Source organism: Protomyctophum parallelum (genome assembly GCF_964188405.1).
Source record: "Protomyctophum parallelum genome assembly, chromosome: 8".
Taxonomy (NCBI): domain Eukaryota; kingdom Metazoa; phylum Chordata; class Actinopteri; order Myctophiformes; family Myctophidae; genus Protomyctophum; species Protomyctophum parallelum.
In genome coordinates, this window is record NC_139703.1 from 30,211,242 (window position 1) to 30,230,609 (window position 19,368).

Below are 19,368 nucleotides of genomic sequence, written 5' to 3' on the forward strand. Positions count from 1 at the left end.
AAGATCTTCTTTCCTCTATACCAGTGGTGTTCAAAAAGTGTTTGTAGATTTTCTATTTGGACTTAATTGACTATGACATAAAGGTTTCTCCTTGTTAGCTTCCAATCTTATTCATTCAGTGTGTTTTAAACTTCTTTGTCTGTCTGCTGATGTCTGGGTGCGATTAGCCTCGATACCCAGGCTTTCATTTCGTCTGCGCGAAAGATGAAAGCCTGGAAAAAGCCGTGGGCTGAACCAGTCTAAAAGTGGGAGTCAACCCTTCCGGGTGGGCGTCGCTCTAAATGATGTGACGTAGCGCTGCACTAGGGGGGAGAGGAGGGGCCGGGGGTGACGGACAGATCGATGAGATCCAATCAGGGTGCGCGCATTTCTGAGGCGCGACCCGCCCCTCTAGACCAGAAATGTCTCTGCTTAGGTCAGGCTAGGGTGCGATTTGCAAAGCAAAGTTCTTTGTTTACCCATGCAGGGAAGTGGACTAAGCTCGAGATGCTAGTTTACAGCCACACCCTGCTCATAGAACATTTCATTGTAGGGGTTCAATGCCTTGCTCAAGGGCACTTCAGCGGTAATTTTAACGTGCCGGTTCCGGGGGTTCGAACTGGCGACCTTCCGGTATCAAGACCGCTCCGCAAACCGTTCGGCCACCGCTGCTGCAGGTGTGACTGTGTTGGGGTGAGTGGATGAAGTGTGTAGGTGCTGTGGTAGAGCTGATTGGTTGATCGGGCGAGTGGATGATGGGATGAGTGATTTAGGTGGATACCGGGATGTTTCCAGCCTTCCATTGGAGGGGTAGAGGCAGGTTTTTTCCAGCTCCTGGGTGTCTCTCTTTCCACTCCCAGACAGATTACCAGTGACCATGACACTTTCTGTTTAAGGTGAGACATGGCAGGTGAATAGGCTAAAAAAGTTAACTAATAGATATCACAATGAAACTTCTCCAGTTGATTACTTACACAGACCTTTTGTTTTACAAGTTTTCTGAAATTGGATGTTTAAATATGCAAATTAGGCATTATGGGCTCCATTTTCGTCACCACTGGCTTATCCCTAAACTTCTTTGCCTTTTTTACTATTTTGAAAATCATTTTTGAATAGTTCAACTGGCCAATCTACATTGACACATTGTGGGCTTGTAGACTGGCCATTTTAATTATTCGAAAATGTTTTGCAAAATAGTAAAAGATCGGATAAAGCCTGGTTCAAAATTATTGTTTCGTTTTCTTAGAGACAAAGGAAATTAGGGGATTTTAGATCTCTCTAATTATCACTCTTTGTATGAGGTATGAGGAAAACTCATTTTAAGAAAACGGCATTTAAAGATTTGTATTGTAACATTCCAAAACGTTTTATTTGAAGCCACTATTTTGAGACAAAATATCTCATCAAATACTTGGCAACAACATATCATGCCATAAACCACCAGCTGACTGTGGTTTGATCCGAATATGGGTCCTTTGTACAAGCAACCAATCATGAAAATAGAGAGGGTGGATTTTCAACCAGCAAAAGTCATTGGCTGAAATTAACTACTAAAATGTGCATTTTGCATTAGTTTGAAAGAAAACTAAGCAAACTAGCACAAAATCTCAAATTTTAAAAATGATGATTTCACCTCCCATGTCTCGCCTTAATGTGTTGTTAATGATCGATTTACACAACAGCTGGGTTTGGTAGGGGTGGATAGACCACCTAGAATGGAGACAGTTTGTAAATACATCAAAGATGCGAATATAATAATATATCATTTTTAATGGATGCCTTGGCCTGGAGAGAGGTCATCAGGTGGTCTCCAACCTTCTTAGAGTGTTTCAAACCTCAACCACTACACTCTCCAGTTGGCGGGTCAGCAGTGATTGGCCAAGTCACTGGTGCAGGTTGTCTCTCAGGGCATGAGGGGCAGGGCTGTCACACACCGTTCTCATCAGCCACTGTAAATTCTGCTGTTCTCCGTTCCTCTTGCCGCTTTTAGGTTGGGAAAGTCTTTGAACGTAAATGTTGGTAGTCGACCACATGCGATACAGTGGGTGTTGTTCCTCTGTCAAGGTCCCTATACAGATCAAGGAGAGGGAGACTATCATGTCAATCAGAGCTTTGCACTGAGACAAGTGTTGGTAAGTTCACAGTCTAGAATGATATACAGTCCTTCAGCCTCTCCAAGTTGACGTTCTGGAAGAGTTGGGACATCCTCCTGTAGTTTAATGACAGTGGATCAAGGGCATGGTGACACGTACGGTTCTCCACGCCAGTAGCGTGGGCCAGAGCGTGGGCCTTTCCTCTGTTTTTCCAGTACTGGCAGGGTGAGAGATTATAGACCCTGGCTCTCAGTATCTGCATCATGGCCTCGCTACTTGGCTTGTCTGATGCAGGCAGGGGCATTCAAATACAGACATATTGAAAACAATCAGAATTGAGTCTTTGAACAAAGGCTTGAATTGCCAACTGTTCCTGGATAGCGTGGAAGGTGGGATAGCTGCATTGCATCGGCATCGGCAACATAACTCCTATTATGCGCTCCCTTTCTCCCCTCCATCTTATAGAGTCTACCAGGTAGACTGTTGTTACTGTGCTCATCCTCAGCCAAATCACTGCTCCAGTCCAAAGTGCACATAAGAATGGTAGCAGCTCATCTGCTCCTCTGGTCTGAGGCTCATCAATGACTGGTACACTCATCCTTCAAATGCGAATGCAAGGTGCATGGGCCAGCTGTGTTGTTGGAACCAGCCATTGAATTGAGCTGTTGTTTCTGTTGTTTGATCTAGCAGCAGGGAGTGGTGGTTGTCAGGGACTCCATGGTGCTGCCAGTGGCCAGTCAGTTTGTGGGCCTACTCAACTGCTATAGTTTTTCTGGTTGCCAAACATTAAATGAAATGTGGTGCATCAGGGTCAGATAAAGATTTAAACGCCCCAACCGCTGTGTTACACCACTGTTATGTTGGTGTCACAAGAATAGAATATGAGCCCATAGATGTTATTTATGAGAGTTTTTTTAGACATTCAAAATCATGCATGATTTGTTCCTATTAAAAATGTAAATACTTTACAATGATAACTATTATTTTTGCATAAGCAGCACCAAATTATTATTATTATAGTCCCTATGACGTAAAATTCTCCATTCATTGTCAATTGGAATTTTAGTTTGTTTGTTTAAGAGGAAGTTTGTGGACGGTAACCAAAAGCAGAATGTAGGAGGGGCTGGCCCCCTCAAAAAAAGAATATTTTCTCTCTCTCTCTCTGTAGGTAGGTAGTAGGTATAGGTAGGTATGTAGGTAGGTGTAGGTATGTAGGTAGGTAGGTAGAGGTAGGTAGGTGTAGGTAGGTAGATAGGTAGGTGTAGGTAGGTAGGTTTAGGTAGGTAGCCGTAGGTATAGGTTTAAAAGTGCACAAACCAATATTTATTTACATTATAACCAACTTAATAAGAATCAAACAAACAAACAATACTACAGTTCTAAGGTGGAGCGTGTTATACAGTAGATCAGTAGTGTAAGTGAGTGGATGTGTGGTAAATGTAGTGTGGGGTGTTGAATGGTGCAAACAGATGCTGCTGCTCTCATGGAAGGAGAGAGAGACTGAGCGTGGCCAACGCCCAGCCATTTAGTTCTGCCTTTAACACGATCCAACGCCATCATATGATCAAGAAACTGCATCAGCTCAACATCCCCCCACTTCTCATACACTGGACTCACAGCTTCCTGAGCAATAGACCACAAACAGTTAAAGTAGGTACATCATTTTCATCAACTGCCATCACCAACACAGGGGCCCCTCAAGGCTGTGTCCTCAGCCCCTTCCTCTACACTCTGTACACAAATGACTGTATTAGCCCCTCACCCACTAACATCACATACTTTAAATACTCTGATGACACTGCCATTCTCGGACTGCTCCATGACAATAACTCTATTACGGTCTATCAGAATACCATTTCTCATTTCACACAGTGGTGCACTGACAACTATCTAGAGTTGAATGTGGTCAAAACAAAAGAACTGGTCATTGAAACAACAACCCACACTGGACTTAACCCACTCCTCATTAATGGTAAAACAATAGAACAGGTAGACAGCTTCACATATCTTGGACTCACACTGGACAATAGACTTAGGTTTGATCAACACATTACATCAATCCAGTCACGCTTTCAGCAAAGACTCCATGTAATCCGTAAATTAAGATCACTATCTGTTGCTCCTCATCTTTTGCTATTACTGTACAAAAGCATTATTCAACCCGTTCTGTTGTACTGTTCTGCATGTTTCTACACCATACTGTCCATGCCTAACAGGAACAAACTTTTCAGTATCACCCGTATTGCTTCCAAAATCATCGGACTTCCTACACCCACACTTTCTGATATGAACAATAACGCCATCACACGACTAGCACTCTCGATATCAAATGACACTGATCATCCTCTGCATCGTTTCTTTAACCTCATGCCATCTGGACAAAGATACAGGACCTTGCCATGGAAAAAGGTCCGTTTTAGTAGGAGTTTTGTCCCCTCAGCCATCGCGGCATTAAACAAACTGCCCCGCCGATAGGATGGTTCTGTACACAGTGGGGAACTCATGTTTTGTTTTTTTGTTTTTTGTTTTGTCTTGGTGCTATGTGCTCTGTGTTGTTTTTGATGTGGGTGTTGAACTGTTGAACAGATTGTGAAGACAAATATCCTTCGGGACAATAAAGATTATTATTATTATTTATAGTGCACCTTGGGAACACTGGCCAGGTGCTCCCAATGCACCTGATCAGCAACTCAGAACCTGTGGGAAGCCAAATGCATAGGTCTACACAGGAATACACACAGGCCCTAGCAGCCCAACTACAGGGGGCTGTGACAGTAGGTATAGGTAGGTAGGTGTAGTAGGTGTAGGTAGGTAGGTAGGTACTATGAGATGAGAGTATGAGAATTTCATAAGGTTGTACCATGTTTTTTAAAAAAAGGCAATAGGAGTCTGGTCCCATGACTGCTGGAGCCATATAGTTTGTATTTATTTGATACACTGATCTGCTGGTTTGTGCTTGCACTTCAAACATAAGAGGCCACTGTAATTAAAGAGTGAATATCATATCAGTATTGCATCATCACTGTCCTTTTGCTTAGATTACTTTTGACATGCCAAAAAGTATAGTGAAACAATGAGCAAGCTGGATGTGAATATGAGCCCATACCGCTGTGTTACACCACTGTTATGTTGGTGTCACAAGAATAGAATATGAGCCCATAGATGTTATTTATGAGAGTTTTTTTAGACATTCTAAATCATGCATGATTTGTTCCTATTAAAAATGTAAATACTTTACAATGATTCCTATTATTTTTGCATAAGCAGCACCAAATTATTATTAGTCCCTATGACGTAAAATTATCCATTCATTGTCAATTGGAAATTTAGTTTGTTTGTTTAAGAGGAAGTTTGTGGACAGTATTAGTAACCAAAAGCAGAATGTAGGAGGTATGGTTAGCCCCATATGTGCCCAGCTCTCCCTACGCTCATTCTGTAGCTCCGAGATGAGGTCACACACTGGGCCCCTCCCACCGCGTTTCAGAAATGGCGCAAGTTTCCGAAAACATAGTCTCTTATCCTTACCAGACCATTAATCCAAAACGTGTAGGGCCGATCCTGGTTTACACTAATTCAAACCTAGGACCGGCCCAGAAAATCCAAGTCGCCATTTGAACTGAGCCTTTACGTCTCGTCTTTTGTCAGTCGCTTCCATGTTTATCAAGGAAGTGTGCGTGTGCGCGTGCATGTCGAGTGAACTGAAGTCAGTTGGAAATTTTCGACCAGGGGAGGCGCCGGGGAGGCGCTAAAGCTTTTCAACTAAGTTCCTTGATAAACATGGAAGCGACTGACAAAAGACGGGACGTAAAGGCTCAGTTCAAATGGCGACTTGGATTTTCTGGGCCGGTCCTAGGTTTGAATTAGTGTAAACCAGGATCGGCCCTACACGTTTTGGATTAATGGTCTGGTAAGGATAAGAGACTATGTTTTCGGAAACTTGCGCCGTTTCTGAAACGCGGTGGGAGGGGCCCAGTGTGTGACCTCATCTCGGAGCTACAGAATGAGCGTAGGGAGAGGGCACATATGGGGCTAGAATAGAATATGGTATGGTATGGTTTGAACTAACCAATCGCTACAGTAGTTGCTTTCCCAAGTTTCCCTAGACGCAATTAGTCATAGAACCTGCAGTAGAACTGTGAGATGTGCAGCATGCGTCGCGTGCGTGCTCATCAATACTGTATAGGTAGCCTTTGTCTATATCTAAGGCTCTGGCCTGCCCTAAGGGAATCTGCAAGCCCACCACGCCCCGAGATGAATAAGCTGCTTTGCAACCTTAGAACACCGGAGCCGCACCTATTCAGCCCACATTTTGCAATGCAGACAAGACGGGTAGCGGCAGCCTATCTCTGTAGCTGACTTTGCTCATCATAACTTAAGAAACGCGTGTAACTAACTCTTCTATAGCCTAAATAAGGTAACAGCGACATGGATTACTTTTAACAACTTTATCAACAATAGGTACTTTATCAACAATCCACAGGTGAGTTCCAATGAAGTGAGTTCTGATGAAAAAACGGTGGATTGTAATGCTTTATCAGCGTGTCGTCCACTGCAGTAACAGTCTTTGTAGGCTATTGAGTTGTGCTTTCATGTGAAATGTACCCATTCTGCAAACTGTTAATAAATAGCCTACTTCAATCAATCAATCAATGAAATCGATCCGCCAATCATAAATGTATAGGCTAGAGGAATACCAGCTAGGGTATCCTAATAATTATGTAGCCTGCTACAGTTATAACAGTAACAGTTACACAGTGAATGTCCACGTGGTTTTCTGTCTAATCGTTCATCTCCCACTCAATCCAGATAAATATAGAACACATAATCGTTAGACTTAGACATGTAAGGACGCTAGCCTATACTACCATTTTCTGCGCCCGCGGACATTATTAATTCAAAGCATATACTCCCTTACTTGCGAAAATAAATTATATAGGTATCCTATAGGCTACTTGTAGGCTAAATATGGATTTTTATTTTTATTTTCGACAAGCAAGTTGCTTGTCGAAAATAAAATAATAAATCCTTGCTTGAAGCAACACCATAGGATCTTGAAACTGTGAAGTAGTCAGAACACAGCCAGTCAGAGCTGATATTTAGTTTATCCTAAAATAAACATCAAATCAATCAAACCCTCATAGTTTGTATAGATTTGTATACTGGCAGGCTTATTTCTGTGGGTGTAAAGTGCAAGTTTCTTCCTGTTCTTAATAGGTGTTATGAACACTCCAATACACCGAGAGCCACCAGCATTGTATTTCAGAGAGCATCCCTCTGTCATGATGAGGTAAGCTACTGTAGGCTTCTCTCATCTTTAGAAGGAATTATTTTATTATATTAAATTTTTACATTTCTGACACTTTCTATATATAGTATCAAAATAAACAAATACATATTTTATATAAAAAATGCTCAAGGGATTAAAAACAGGAATATCCCAATATCAATATATTATCGATATATTTCCCAGCCCTATATAATTCAGTAGAATGTTTGATGTTCCTTTTTTAATTGAATGTTTGGTCTGTCTTACAGATGTCACAAGCCCAAGAGCATCTTTCAGTGTGGTCTCTGTCTCACCATAATTGTGCTCTGCATAGTTTATCTGTCACACCTATCAGTCACGACTGTCAGGTGAATACCAGTCCAATTTACTTCCTGTTTGTTATTTCCTGCATGGTTTGTCACTTCAAAAATCTGTAAAGACTGTAAAGACAAAACAGAAGTGGCGAGGTGGCTTTATCGCTTACTCATGAGTCATGAGTCATGACAGCTCTTCCGTTGGCCCAGACTGTATGATGAAGCTTTTGGAAATCGTGGAGGCAACAGTCTGGTAACGCGAGACTACTTAAAAACTAACATGATAGTGCCTTACATCTGTATCTGTCTTTGTTTTCTTTCATGCCTACAGTGGTGCTGCTATGGCACCTGCATGCATTTCAACCTTGGGGATTTTTCTTTTTTCTCAGCTACGCTTCCACTTTTAACGGTCAGCTCCATGCTGTATAGTCCTCACTTCAGACCATGATTTCCATCGTCCTGCTTCTTGTCTTTCTTTGAATCTCAGATCTGTCCGATATTTCATATTCCATCCTGATTGGCTAACCCTCTAACATTGGCTTTCAAAATTAGCAAAAATCATGAACGCAGCGTGCAATTTACGTGCACTTTTTCTAGTTTTATTATTATTTCTCGTTTCTCGTAAATGTGTCCAATCATCTTCCATCTACACAGCTTCACTTCCTCAATCAGTTGCTTCATCTCAGCTCTCTCAACAAGTCAAGACAAACAATATATGCATTGAGTATTCTTCGTAGGCATCTAGGAACACATCAACTGCCTTGTTGTCTCCTTTGTTCATTTTACACATTTTCGCATAATTATAGCAATCACTAGTGTTTTTACAGTTTTAGCTTACGCATGTCTCATGTCTCATGATAAATGCTTTTATGTGATGTATTCCCATGCTTTTGTTCTTGCTTAAATGTAAGTCGCTCTGGATTAAGAGCGTCTGCTAAATGCCTAAATTGTAAATTGTAAATTGTAAATTGTAGCTTGATTCTTCTTGTGATGCTGTTGGAGCTCCGGGTCTTTTTAAATGGTTTTTGGTCTTAAAGCTGTAGGAAATAGTTGCCATATTGCTTTGCATATTGTGCTGCTGCTGGCGTTCCATGTGACAGAGGGGTCAAAGTTGAACAAAGGTTGAAATAGGTCAACAATACAAATTACGCTAGTTTTGGGGATTCATTTATTTTTAATGCGTGGCCCCAAGACCCCAACCAAATGACCAGAAGTACCTAATATTCACCAAAACCAGACCAGAACTCCCACCATGGGACTCATGGCAATCAATTAATACCTTTGCAGTTTGCAAACACTATATTAATGGTAAGTATAATTACTACAGCTTTAAGTCAAAAAATCAGAACTAACCCTTTAAGGGCCGATTCATACTCCTATTTTACCGCTGTTTCGGCGCTGTAGTGCCGAAATGATTTCGGCTCGTCAGAAATTTTCAGTAGCACCGAAGAGCCGACTTTAGGACGGTACCCGCCCCCCCGAACCTCAAATGACGTCAAATTGTAGGCTCTTCAGCACCGAACCGACTTTTATTCGGCTCTAAAATAGGAGTATAAATCGGCCCTTAGTCTGATGACTGCACCTCTTGCTTTTGACAGTCTATTCAAGTCGTTCATGCCACCTCCCTCTTTACAAACTGTGACTCCCAAGTAAGTGAACTGCCTTGCAATGCAATCATTGTTTTTGTCTTTTGTATGTTAATCCTGAGTCCTATACTTGCCTGGCTTCTTCGTCCATTTGTGTTGTTTTATTTTGAATTTGCTGTTTTGTGGAGGAGAGCAATGCAATGTCTGTCTGCGAAGTCTAGGTCATCAAATTTTGATGTCAGCTTCTATCAAATTCCATTTTCTCCCTGTCTGACTGTCCTTCTCATTACCCAGTCCATCACGATCAAGAACAAGAACTCTGACATAATACATACTTGTTTGATGCCGGTTTTAATGTTAAACCACTCACATAATATTTCTCCCTGGTCTTCTACTGCACACTGGAAGTCTTCATAAAACGTTCTGACCATTCTCACAATCTTCTCTGGGATTCTGTACCTCTTCATAATCATCCACAGGCTTTCGTGATGGACAGAATCGAAAGCCATTTCGAAATCTACAAAATTCATGTATAGGGTTGCTTGCCACTCATTAAATTGTTCAATACTTGGTCGGGACAGTGTATATTGATGAACATTACATTAAAAATGCAGTGTAAATATACCAGATTTAGCAAAACTTGCTAATTTCCATCTGCAGTCCCCAGACATCAAACATCAAACAATACAAACAGGACTGACATACAGGACATAGCATACAAATACCTAGTACATTTCAAGCGTAATAAGACTAGTAAGAATAAGAAATAAGAAAAGATTAAACTATTATTAGGGTAGGTTTACTCTAATAATCTCTCTAACACAGCATACAAAAGAAATACACCTAACATAATCATGAATGGTTGCAGCTTTGGTTTTCAAGCAACCATTTTTTCAGATTGTATTTAAAAGAGGAAAATTTAGCACATTCCCTTATATGCAGAGGAAGTCCATTCCATTTTACACAGCCCTGTACTGAGAGGACATTTTGGTCTATTCCAATGATGTTTCGCAGTATGAAGGCTTTGTTTTTCCCCTATCCGTTCTGTAACCTGCTTGTTCCATTCTCAGCCCGCAGTCTATTCCATTTCTTATACAGTCCACAATAATTCTGCCAAGTATCGTTCCTACTACAGAGAGTATGTTTATGCCTCTCCAGCATTCTTTTAGGTTTCCTTTCTTTGCTAGTTTGATGATAAGCCCTTTCTTCCAGTCTGTTGGGATCTGCTCATGTTTCCATATTTCCCCTTTATTTAGCTTTTAATAATTTGGCCGTGATGGAGTCAATTCCTCCTGGTGCCTTGCCATTTTGTAGTCTTTTTGTTGCTTCTTTGACTTTGCCTAGTGTTGGTTCGTTTACTGTGATCTCTTCATTTCCGTCATTGAAATCGCATTCCTCATCTTCAGTTATTGGGTCTGTCCATCTCAACTTAATTGCATCTCTTCCACTTCCTATTTTTTCTTTTTTTCCCTCTCCACTATTGAGGCTGTACCATCCTTGTCCAGTATTGCTGTACTCTGTCTGGATCTCTCGTTGCACATTGTCTTTGTGTGTCCATACTCCATATAGTGTCTTGTGTTGTTTTCTTGCGATATCTTCTGCTACACCTTTAATGTTCTCTAGTATCCATTTCCTTTTGTCTGCTTTTAACTTATTTTCACCCCTTTGTTCTTCTCTGCATACTTCTCTTTTAGCTGCTTTCTTGATTCTTTCGGAACGTGTGCCCATGGGATCTTCTATTTATTCCTTCTTTTTGTTCTACGAGGCTCCATGATTCTTCACTGATCCATGGCTTCTTCTTTTTCCGTGGTCTACCCAAGACAGCCTCATGCTACTTCTATGTACACCTTCTCCTTTACTTGGAAGTCACATACCTATTCATTTCCTACACCTTCGCCTTGCTCTTCATGTTCCAATATTAAAGATGTATCTTTTTTCTCAGCTATTTTGTAGGGTTTATTCCTATGGATAAATGTCCAATGACACCTGGAGAGAAGCTGAGAGACCATATAGATGACACCCTTGATCTTTGGTAAGATGTTTAGATTCAAGATGCAAGAGGGTTTTATTCATACGTACTGTAAGTTGTAGCCTTGTGAAACAAGCCACGTGACACATTATGTCAGGAGCCCATATTGTTTCTATAGCACCAGACGGATTACAAGTAGGCCTACATCCACCAAACATGAGTAGTACTGTACACCCCCTGGACATGACACTAGTATAAGTTGCAGGGACTGTCCACCCACTCATACAGTTAGAAGTAGTGAAATGTTGGTGTGGCATGTTTCACAACAATACAATATAATGCAAGATAATAATCATAATACAGTTTCTGTACAAATATGATCAAAATAGACTATTATAGCGACATATTATGTTCGATGACTGCTTTTAATCACTTTCAACCCTGCATCTCTATTTTTGGCATGAATATAGGTAAAGTGAACAATTTTCAAAAGTCTCAAAATTATTAATAGGCCTATTATTTATTTTCATTTTTACGATCGGCTAATTATTTGTAATTAGCCGCCTAATTATTTTATCTACGTTCTCACAGATGTGTACCTTGTAGATCAGAATTTTATCGCCGTGCCATTGTATGCGAAATTGGGTCAAAATGTCAGACTGGTTGAACCAGTTTTGCAACCAGTTTGCGGTAGGGAAAGGGGCTCACCTGACGTTACTGTAATGTAATACCTTGTGCTAATCAAATTTAATTTCAGCATGAGTTCACCCCATAGCAGAGTTAACAAACTCTATAATGCGTAATTGTGCATGCAATCTTTGACACTATAGACACACGCACACCAGACACCTGTTTAGCCAGTTCACACTATTGAACTACTCTGCATTCCTGTAAATGTCAATATTTGTAACTCTGAGCTGAATGAAAGACATTTGTCTTAACATTGTTGTTTGGGTCCAAAGGCTTGCCAGCCACCAAATTTTCTTCTCTTTTCTGGCCAATTTATGAATAGTAAGTAGTAAATTGTATTAGTGCCCCTTTCACAGGCAAAAAGTCACAAAGCAGAAGAACGTGTCAATGATAAAATTAAAAGACAGAATAAAACGATTGCCAATGAGCAATTTTGGGCAGCAGAAACCATTTTGGGCAGCGGTGGCCTAAGGGTTAGAAGAGTGCCCTTGTTTTGCCAAAAGGTTTCCGGTTTGATTCCCCGGACGGTTAGTTATAGTTATAATCTGTGTCGGGAAGTGATTGCCCTTGAGCAAGGCACTGAACCTCCAACGGCTCCAGTGGAGCTGCTTAGTGCCCTGTCTGTGTGTTTCTATGTGCAGGGCGTTGCTGAAAATGAGCACTTGAATGTTGAGCTCAGCTATTACCCTGGGTAAATAAAGGGCCCAGGGGGGAGGGGGGGGGGGGGGGGGGGGGGGAAGGAAAAAAATAACCAGTCGTCCAATAGACATTTTAAACACTGGACATCTCAAGTACAGGACATGTCACAGCACAAAGATATGTAATCACAACAGCTATGTAAAAGCCTGTTTGAACACGAGTCATGAACAGGTCCTGGCATACAAAGGAAATTCCCTAAATGTAATAGTTTAGGTTTAGGATAGTAACCGGAAATAGAGTGGGAACCTGAGAAGTCTAGGCACCTGAATGTTAAATTGTCTATTTCTTTGAATAGATGTATGCTTTGGAAGATTGTCTGAATTTGAAATAAGGTGAAGTAGTCATGATTTGAAAATGCTTTGAAAATTTGATATTTAAAGCCTAATACAACCATGCAGCCATTATGGCATAAACAAGTTGAACGATAAATTATGGTCTGATAATGCTGTTCAAGTCATGTATATTTTATTATAATACATAATTAATAACATAATTTCCCAAAACATACATTTATTCTTTACTTGCCCAATTCACATTGAGGTGCCCACAATGTTTAGGTGACCACTTTAGGTATTAGTTTTCATAGATAGCAGACAGTGCTGGGTTACACCACATTTGGCAACCCATCAGATTCATACTGTAACACACTGAAGTCCTGATTGTTTATTCCTGCATTTCTCTTTTACCCTTTACAGCAGTATAGTCTATATACGGGTATAAGGTGAGATGTTGTGCACCGAAGCAGCCTGACATGTCCACTGCAGGCGCGCCGCTCTACCAAATTAATTTGGCATTACGGCTTACGTGTGCTTTAAGAATCTGCTATGCCCTTTCCCAAATGTGTGTGGACAAAATAGCAATTTTGGGGAAAGCGTGCCAACACGGCACACCCACAGCCACACCTCCAGCCGCAATTATCGAAGTTCACCTTCACCTAGTCTTGCCAAATGTTTGCAGAGTTCAAGTGGTTAAATTAACACTCAGGATTTAGCGGTTTTAGGGGACCAGGCTAGTATCTTCATTATTAGGAGAACTACCTGTTCATTCAAAACTATTGAGTCCCCTAGCTGAGACCATAGAATGGTACTACAACCCCCTTTTTGCAATCCAAGGCTCATGTTCACTTTCACATGCAGTCTTCTCTTATGCACCTGTTGCTTTTGTAGGTGTACAAATTGCTTGCATTTTCTTTTTAATGTACCGGTAGGCCTACAATGAATACAAAATAATTAATCAATTAATTAACTTTATACTATAGTTGTTCCATAATTATGTATCTTTTGCTTTGAAACTTACAACAGTTGTCTCCCACATCAGGTCCAGAGATGATGTTCAGACATGTACATACTGGAGAGCGGCTGTCATATGGGAGGGAATGTTCAACCCATATTATTATGACAAGATGCACTCTAAGAATAATTCTGCAGTGGCACTCACTGTCTTTGCTGTGGGCAGGTTTGTTACACACATGAACACAACCTACAAATCTACAAGTCCCACAATGTGAGCTTGTAGACCTGCTTTTTTCTGTGATATTTCTGTGTATATATAAATATTTGGTATATATACTACGTTGTACAGTAGGGTTAAAGTGGTTAAAGGAGCATTCAGTGATTTGGAAAAAACCCTGGTCCGCCCCGGTAACAATATGTGCACATGCACACGCTGGACAGATAACACATGCGGTAAGGTAGCATAAATAAAGTTGATATTTACAATGGCAACAGCAAAATTTACAATTTACCATAACTATTCAAATAAAGAAAATATTGCAGTGATGACCAATGTTATTGTAGGCCTACATACTGTAATACAAGGCGCCAACAAAACTGAGAACGGGTGGGAGGATTTTCATCAAACTTGATGTGAATGATCAGTAGTCTTCCCACAAGGAGACAATTTACTTTTGGGTCAGAAAGGTCAAATGTTATGATCACAAATCACAATCAATGTTGAAGTCAACTGAGACAGGATGCATGAACTTTAGGTGCATTTGTTCAATGATTCCTTTTGCTTATCTGTATTGCACTTTGGAACTTTATTACTCTTATAACATTTTGCCTCAATTTCCTTCCAAGGTATCTAGATGCCTACCTGGGGTCTTTCCTTAACTCCTCAGAACAACATTTCATGATTGGCTTACCGGTAACATATTATGTATTTACGGATGCACCTGAAAAGGTACCAGACATCAAGCTTGCTCCGGAGCGCACCCTGAAGATTATCAAGGTGGACAAGCACTCTCGGTGGCAGGACATCTCCATGATGCGCATGAAGACAATATCGGATATCATTGAGTCGGACATTCGTCACCATTGTACCCACATCTTCTGCTTTGATGTGGACCAGGTGTTTGCAGGAAGATTTGGTTCAGAGGCGTTGGCGGATTCTGTGGCTTTACTCCATGCTTACTACTACCGCCTTCCAAAGAGCTTGTACACCTATGACCATAACCGAAAGTCCAGGGCCCACATGGAAATTGGAGATGGAGATTTCTATTACCATGCTGCTGTGTTTGGGGGTTCGTGGAAGAACGTGAAGTCCATCACTGATGCCTGCTACCAGGGCATCATGGAAGACAAAAAGAACAATGTGGAAGCTCTGTGGCACGATGAGAGTCACCTCAACAAGTACCTGTGGTTGCACAAACCCAGCAAGGTGCTCTCTCCTGAGTATTGCTGGGCCTCCGAAATTGGACAACGGGATGACATATTTATCACCCGCCTTCTCTGGGCAGAGAAACATTATGACATACTCAGAAAATCATAATGTGACGACTAGCAGGACCACACATTGTTTTGACACACTGCATTGTTTTGTCCTATAAGGCAACATTACTGTAGGTTGAAAGCTTTAGCATTGTTAGATCGTGATCTCAGGCAGCTTTGTTAGTGCTGTCATCAGGGGTTTACTAGCACACACTTGTAGGCTGCGTGTGTTTTTATGATATAATGGTAGTCTCGAATACAAATCTATGCAAATCTCAGGTAAATATATGCAAATATCTATCTTAGCCCATTCCCTTTAGTATTTGTATGCCTTCAAAAGGAAATGCTGAAAACAAATGTGTTCCGCGCTGCATAACAATTGTCTACTGGGCCGTCCACACTAAGCACTATAATTGTCTCCACCAGCCGAAGGCATGGTGGGAGAGTATGTTTTGCACTCCGTCCGTCCGTCCGTCCGTCCGTCCGTCCGTGTGTCCGTCCGTCCGGGTGTCCGTGAGCAGCTAATCTCGGCCACCGTTAACCCGGTCGATGCCAAATTTTGCACACACACTCCCTGGATGCCAACGATGAACCTCTGCCCCAAACTTTCCAGAACGGCCTGTTATAGCGCCACCAGGAGGCTGCTTTGTGCAAAACAAGTTTTTGCACAGTACACCTACAGAATTTGTCCAAACATCATGCAAATTGGTACACAGTCTCTCTAGAGCCATTCAACGAAACGGGTCTTTCACATTTCTCAGACTCCATCCTGATTGGTTAAGATTGGCTTCCAAAATTCACAGGAGTGCTCCGTTTCAAACAAAATGCTGCAAATCATGAACACATCGCGTGATTTCCGTGAAATTGTGCACCCACATTCCCACTAGGCCGAGGATGAAATGCCACATCAACAATTTCAACTCAGCCTCAAGGTGGCGCTATAACTGGCCCAAAAGTGTTTTTACCTCTAACTGCACGGATCTGTGGATAACTTTGTATGCCAACTCCCTAGAGGCCAAGGAAAAACCTTTGCCTGGAAATTTTCCCATCTGCTCTTTATAGCGCCACCAGGAGGCCGGCATATGTAAAACACATTTTCTATTATTACTCCTTCACATTTTATCCTAATTTCACGCAAATCGGTACACATGATCTCCATAGTCATGTGATCAAGACAGGTTTGTTTGATTTCTCATATTCCATCCTGATTGGCCACGATTGGCTCCTACAGTTTTCAGGAGTAGCCCGCTTTGTACAAATCGCCACAACTCCTCAACGCAGCGTCCAATTGCAATGACATTGTGCACCCACATTCCCACTAGGCCGAGGACGAAATGCCACATGAACAATTTCAACTCAGCCTCAAGGTGGCGCTATAACTAGCCGAAAAGTGTTTTACCTCTAACTGCACGGATCTGTGGATAAGTTTGTATGCCAACTCCCTAGAGGCCAAGGAAAAACCTTTGCCTGGAATTTTTCACATCTGCTCTTTATAGCGCCACCAGGAGGCCCACATATGTAAAACACATTTTCTATTATTACTCCTTCAGATTTTATCCAAATTTCACGCAAATCGGTACACATGATCTCCATAGTCATGTGATCAAGACAGGTTTGTTTGATTTCTCATATTACATCCTGATTGGCCACGATTGGCTCCTACAGTTTTCAGGAGTAGCCCGCTTTGTACAAATCGCCACAACTCCTCAACGCAGCGTCCGATTGCGAACTGTGCACGCATATTCCCACTAGGCTGAGGAAGAAATGCCACTTGACAGTTTTCAACAGCCTGATGGTGGCGCTACAACAAGCCAAGTCGCGTCATGCACTCGCACACACACACACACACACACACACACGCCAGGGAGCAGGGCTAACTAGACCCCCCACTGGTCAAAATCTGTGCTTCAACAACCTTTGGCAATTCTCATTTTAAATCTATACATTTACACTTAATACAATATTTGTTTTGATTGCCCTGGTGGAGACCTGTGCCGATTGGCACTTTATCTAGTTATATCTATAAAGGTATTGTTTAAAAAATTGTAATGGATGGACCATTACAATGTCCACAACTTCACATATATGAAAGGATTAGTTATTGGTTCCCAATAATGTGTGTGTGTGTGTGTGTGTGTGTTCTACCTACCTGTAGAAATGCAATTTTAAGTATCAAACATGCAAATTACTGTTGAAAAACCTTTTCAAACAAGTTTTCATTTTGTACTGTTCTGTTGAATTTAATTTCTTTAACATTTCAAGAGTCCTGTTCACTTGCGCACAAATGATCTGTATTTTTAATATTTTAAATTAATTACTGAGATGTTTGCTGAGATGTTGCATTTCCCGTTAGAACACAAAAAACAATAATTGCTTTGATGGTAGCCTGCAGCAACTGCTGGGTTTCAGTGACTGTGAGGCTCTGGTTGTCTCCACCAGGCCGAAGGCATGTGGGGAGAGTATGTTTTGCACTCCGTCCGTCCGTGTGTCCGTCCGTCCGTGTGTGTGTCCGTCCGTCCGTCCGTCCGTCCGTGTGTCCGTGAGCAGCTAATCTCGGCCACCGTTAACCCGGTCCATGCCAAATTTTGCACACACACTCCCTGGATGCCAACGATGAACCTCTGCCCCAAACTTTCCAGAACGGCCTGTTATAGCGCCACCAGGAGGCTGCTTTGTGCAAAACAAGTTTTTGCACAGTACACCTACAGATTTTGTCCAAACATCACGCAAATTGGTACACAGTCTCTCTAGAGCCATTCAACGAAACCGGTCTTTCAGATTTCTCACACTCCATCCTGATTGGTTAAGATTGGCTTCCAAAGTTCACAGGAGTGCTCAGTTTCAAACAAAATGCTGCAAATCATGAACACATCGCGTGATTTCCCTGAAATTGTGCACCCACATTCCCACTAGGCCCAGGACGAAATGCCACATGAACAATTTCAACTCAGACTCAAGGTGGCGCTATAACTGGCCCAAAAGTGTTTTTACCTCTAACTGCACGGATCTGTGGATAACTTTGTATGCCAACTCCCTAGAGGCCAAGGAAAAACCTTTGCCTGGAATCTTTCACATCTGCTCTTTATAGCGCCACCAGGAGGCCGACATATGTAAAACACATTTTCTATTATTACTCCTTCAGATTTTATCCAAATTTCACGCAAATCGGTATACACTATCTCCATAGTCATGTGATCAACACGGAGCGGCACCATTTCCCATCTTACATCCTGATTGGCTAAGATTGGCTTCCAAAGCTCACACGATTCGTCCATTTCGAAAAAAGGCCACAAATCACAAACTGTGCAATTTCCGTTAAATTATACACGCACATTTTCACTAGGCCGAGGACGACATGCCACAATTTTTTCCTCAAAATCAGCCTCACGGTGGCGCTATAACAGCCAATTCCTGTTTTTAGCTATAACTGCATCGATCTGTATACAACTTATGTATGCACACATGGAAAAACATTGTACCTGCATCCCTCGAACACGAACCTCCGGCCCAAATCTTCCTCAACAGCCTGTTATAGCGCCACCCAGTGTTGGGGAGTATAAAGCTACATGTAGCTGAGCTACGTAGCTGAGCTACATTTTGCTGTAGCTTGTGGTATTTTAGCTACATTCATATTTGTGTACCTCGTCAAGTAGCTCAGCTACTTTTTGGGTCATTTTGTGTAGCTTAGCTACTCAAGTTACAAGCTACAATTTTGGGCAATAACATGAAATAAATATATTAATTTTGACCATTGGTTGCTGTGTTAATTATTGTACTAGAACCCCCTTTGAAAAATCAAGGACTGTTCCTTTTTCTGATTGCTTTGAGGGCTGCATGTCACTGCAGCACTTGACAAGCCAACAGCTGCCTCTAATAATTGGCCTCTGATTGGCCCTGGTATCACATGATTCACTCCAATGCTGCAGTGCACAGAAAGCAGTGTGACACACAACACACTATAAGTAAAGAACTAGTAACATCATGGACGATCCTGCCAGTGCCACCCCGGAAGAACCAGCCCAACCATGGCCACACATGAGTAAATTCATGAAGTTGGACGTGGG

General features: G+C 41.7%; 1 protein-coding gene across 3 annotated transcripts; it reads left to right on the top strand.

The window, feature by feature from the left end:
• The first annotated feature begins 6,227 nt into the window (after positions 1-6,227).
• On the top strand, positions 6,228-15,612 carry LOC310863662 (alpha-1,3-galactosyltransferase 2-like). 3 transcript variants are annotated; one of them, XM_083772154.1, is made up of 7 exons: positions 6,228-6,567; positions 7,287-7,359; positions 7,608-7,706; positions 9,251-9,301; positions 11,181-11,270; positions 13,914-14,051; positions 14,675-15,612. In XM_083772154.1, the coding sequence occupies exons 2-7, from the start codon at positions 7,292-7,294 to the stop codon at positions 15,363-15,365; spliced, it is 1,137 nt and encodes a 378-aa protein (XP_083628280.1). In that variant the 5' UTR covers positions 6,228-6,567; positions 7,287-7,291; the 3' UTR covers positions 15,366-15,612. The 3 variants fall into 3 exon arrangements, with proteins under 3 accessions (XP_083628280.1, XP_083628279.1, XP_083628281.1); XM_083772153.1 differs by having other exon boundaries at positions 6,228-6,552; XM_083772155.1 differs by lacking the exon at positions 9,251-9,301 and having other exon boundaries at positions 6,231-6,552.
• The last annotated feature ends 3,756 nt before the right edge of the window (positions 15,613-19,368 follow it).